This window comes from Mandrillus leucophaeus, unplaced genomic scaffold (genome assembly GCF_000951045.1).
Source record: "Mandrillus leucophaeus isolate KB7577 unplaced genomic scaffold, Mleu.le_1.0 Scaffold219, whole genome shotgun sequence".
NCBI classification, from domain to species: Eukaryota; Metazoa; Chordata; class Mammalia; order Primates; family Cercopithecidae; genus Mandrillus; species Mandrillus leucophaeus.
The window spans coordinates 623,808-625,466 of NW_012102243.1; the positions used below are offsets into that span (position 1 = coordinate 623,808).

Sequence of the window (1,659 nt, forward strand, 5' to 3'; positions counted from 1 at the left end):
GTGTGTGTGTGCGCGTGTGTGCGTGCGCGGAGTAGCAAAGGCTCTACGTGGCTAGTGGTGGTCTTGGTTGGCTGCAAGGGGATTCGTGAGAAGAGAGAGGTGCACAGGGTGCAAGAGGCCTGTCGGGGGAAAGGCAAAGGCCTGAGCCCTGGCCTCAGGGCGCACGGGGAGCTTGTGAGGCGCCCACAGTGCCTAGGCCAGCAGGGAGCCCTCGGTGTGGTGTGGTTCCTGAGTCGCAGGGACGGCTGCTGAGCCAGAGCTCGTCCCGTGGGACTCGGAGGTCGCAGCGTCAGGACCCTGCCGCCTGGGGCTGTGGTGTCTTCCAGATTTTGAAGATGAATGGGGAGACCGGGAGGGGCCTGGATGGGACGTCCTTTCCCCTCCTGTGGATGCTGAAGGCAGAAGTTCTGCTGGAGATGAACCTGTACCAGCCTGCACGGCTGCTCCTGTCGGAGGCTCATCTGGCTTTCCAGGTGAGGAGCCCCTCCCAGCCCGTCACCATCCACGGCCGCTCCCAGCACACTGTGCACAGCGGAGGGGCTGCAGGCGGAAGCTTGGGCTGTAGCATTCATCTCTAGCGCGGCCTCTGTCTGTCCGTCTTTTGCTTTGCCACTCACACTTTGCTGAAGTTTCCATTTCCAGTACCTGTTGTGGTCTCTGCAACCTCTCGTTTCTCTTGGTTGTTGGTGGCTCCTCTCTGCCTCCTGCCACCGTCAGTTTCTTACCTTCTGAGGCTGGATGAGAACTTGGGGAACCCCAGAGAGTGTCTGCCAGAAGTGCCACTTTGTTCTAGAGGGCGGATCGTGTGCGGGGCCGCCTGGGTCCAGGGATCCGGGTCTGGTCTGGTCTTTGTTCGTTTTGCTCTCACTCCCCGGATGTGATCCTTACGGTCCCCAGTGAAAGCCCCGGGACGTTTGCTGAGGCCCGGTCTCCCCGGCGGGCGCTGCAGCTGTTTGGTCTCAGCTGGCTCCTGCCAGGCTTTGTGACATCCTCCTCTGCCCTGAGCAGCCAAGCCCAGCTGACAGCCCTGAGGGGAAGTACGGACCTCAAACCCTTCGCCTCGGCCCCTCCTCCTGGGACTGGCCCTGCAAGCCTCAGCACTGGGAGTCCCAGCTGCAGCCTCCTCTCCTCACCCCGGGCGCTTGCGTTCCCCCGGGTTTTGTTCCCCTGCAGGGATGGCAGCCCCAGGAAAAAGCCAGATGGATGGAGGCCCACGGGTGCTTCTCTCTGTGCAAAAATTGTAGTTGCCAGTTTTTGCCAGCACTGACTGCCCTCCAAACTCACCTCAGACACGTGGTGACATCTTCTGTCCAGATTTTAGAGTTGCTTTCACTGGGAGGGTGAGGCAGAGCTACAGAACCAGACAGCCTGTCACTTGTTTTGAAGAAAAACTCCAGAAAAAGAGAGGGTCCTAGAATGGTATAAAAATTCAGTGACGCCCATCAAAGCCTTGAGAGGTTCAGACTTTATCTCCAGCACTGAGGGCAGGTGTGTGAGGTCTCAGGCAGGGGATAGGTGTGTGCAGGTCTCAGGCAGGGTGCATGCAGGTCTCAGGCAAGGGGACAGGTGTGTGCAGGTCTCTGATAGCAGGGACAGGTGTGTGCAGGTCTCAGGCATTGAGGACAGGTGTGTGCAGGTCTTTTTTTTTTTTTTTTTTTT

At 58.8% G+C, this 1,659-nt stretch overlaps 1 protein-coding gene across 1 annotated transcript in view; it reads left to right on the forward strand.

Annotated features, from left to right (window-relative positions):
* The window catches only part of CFAP46 (cilia and flagella associated protein 46), a 157,857-nt gene that overhangs the window by 104,973 nt on the left and 51,225 nt on the right, over positions 1–1,659 (forward strand). The window contains 1 exon segment of the mRNA XM_011980848.1: positions 327–473. Within this exon segment, the coding sequence (XP_011836238.1) occupies positions 327–473 (147 nt within the window).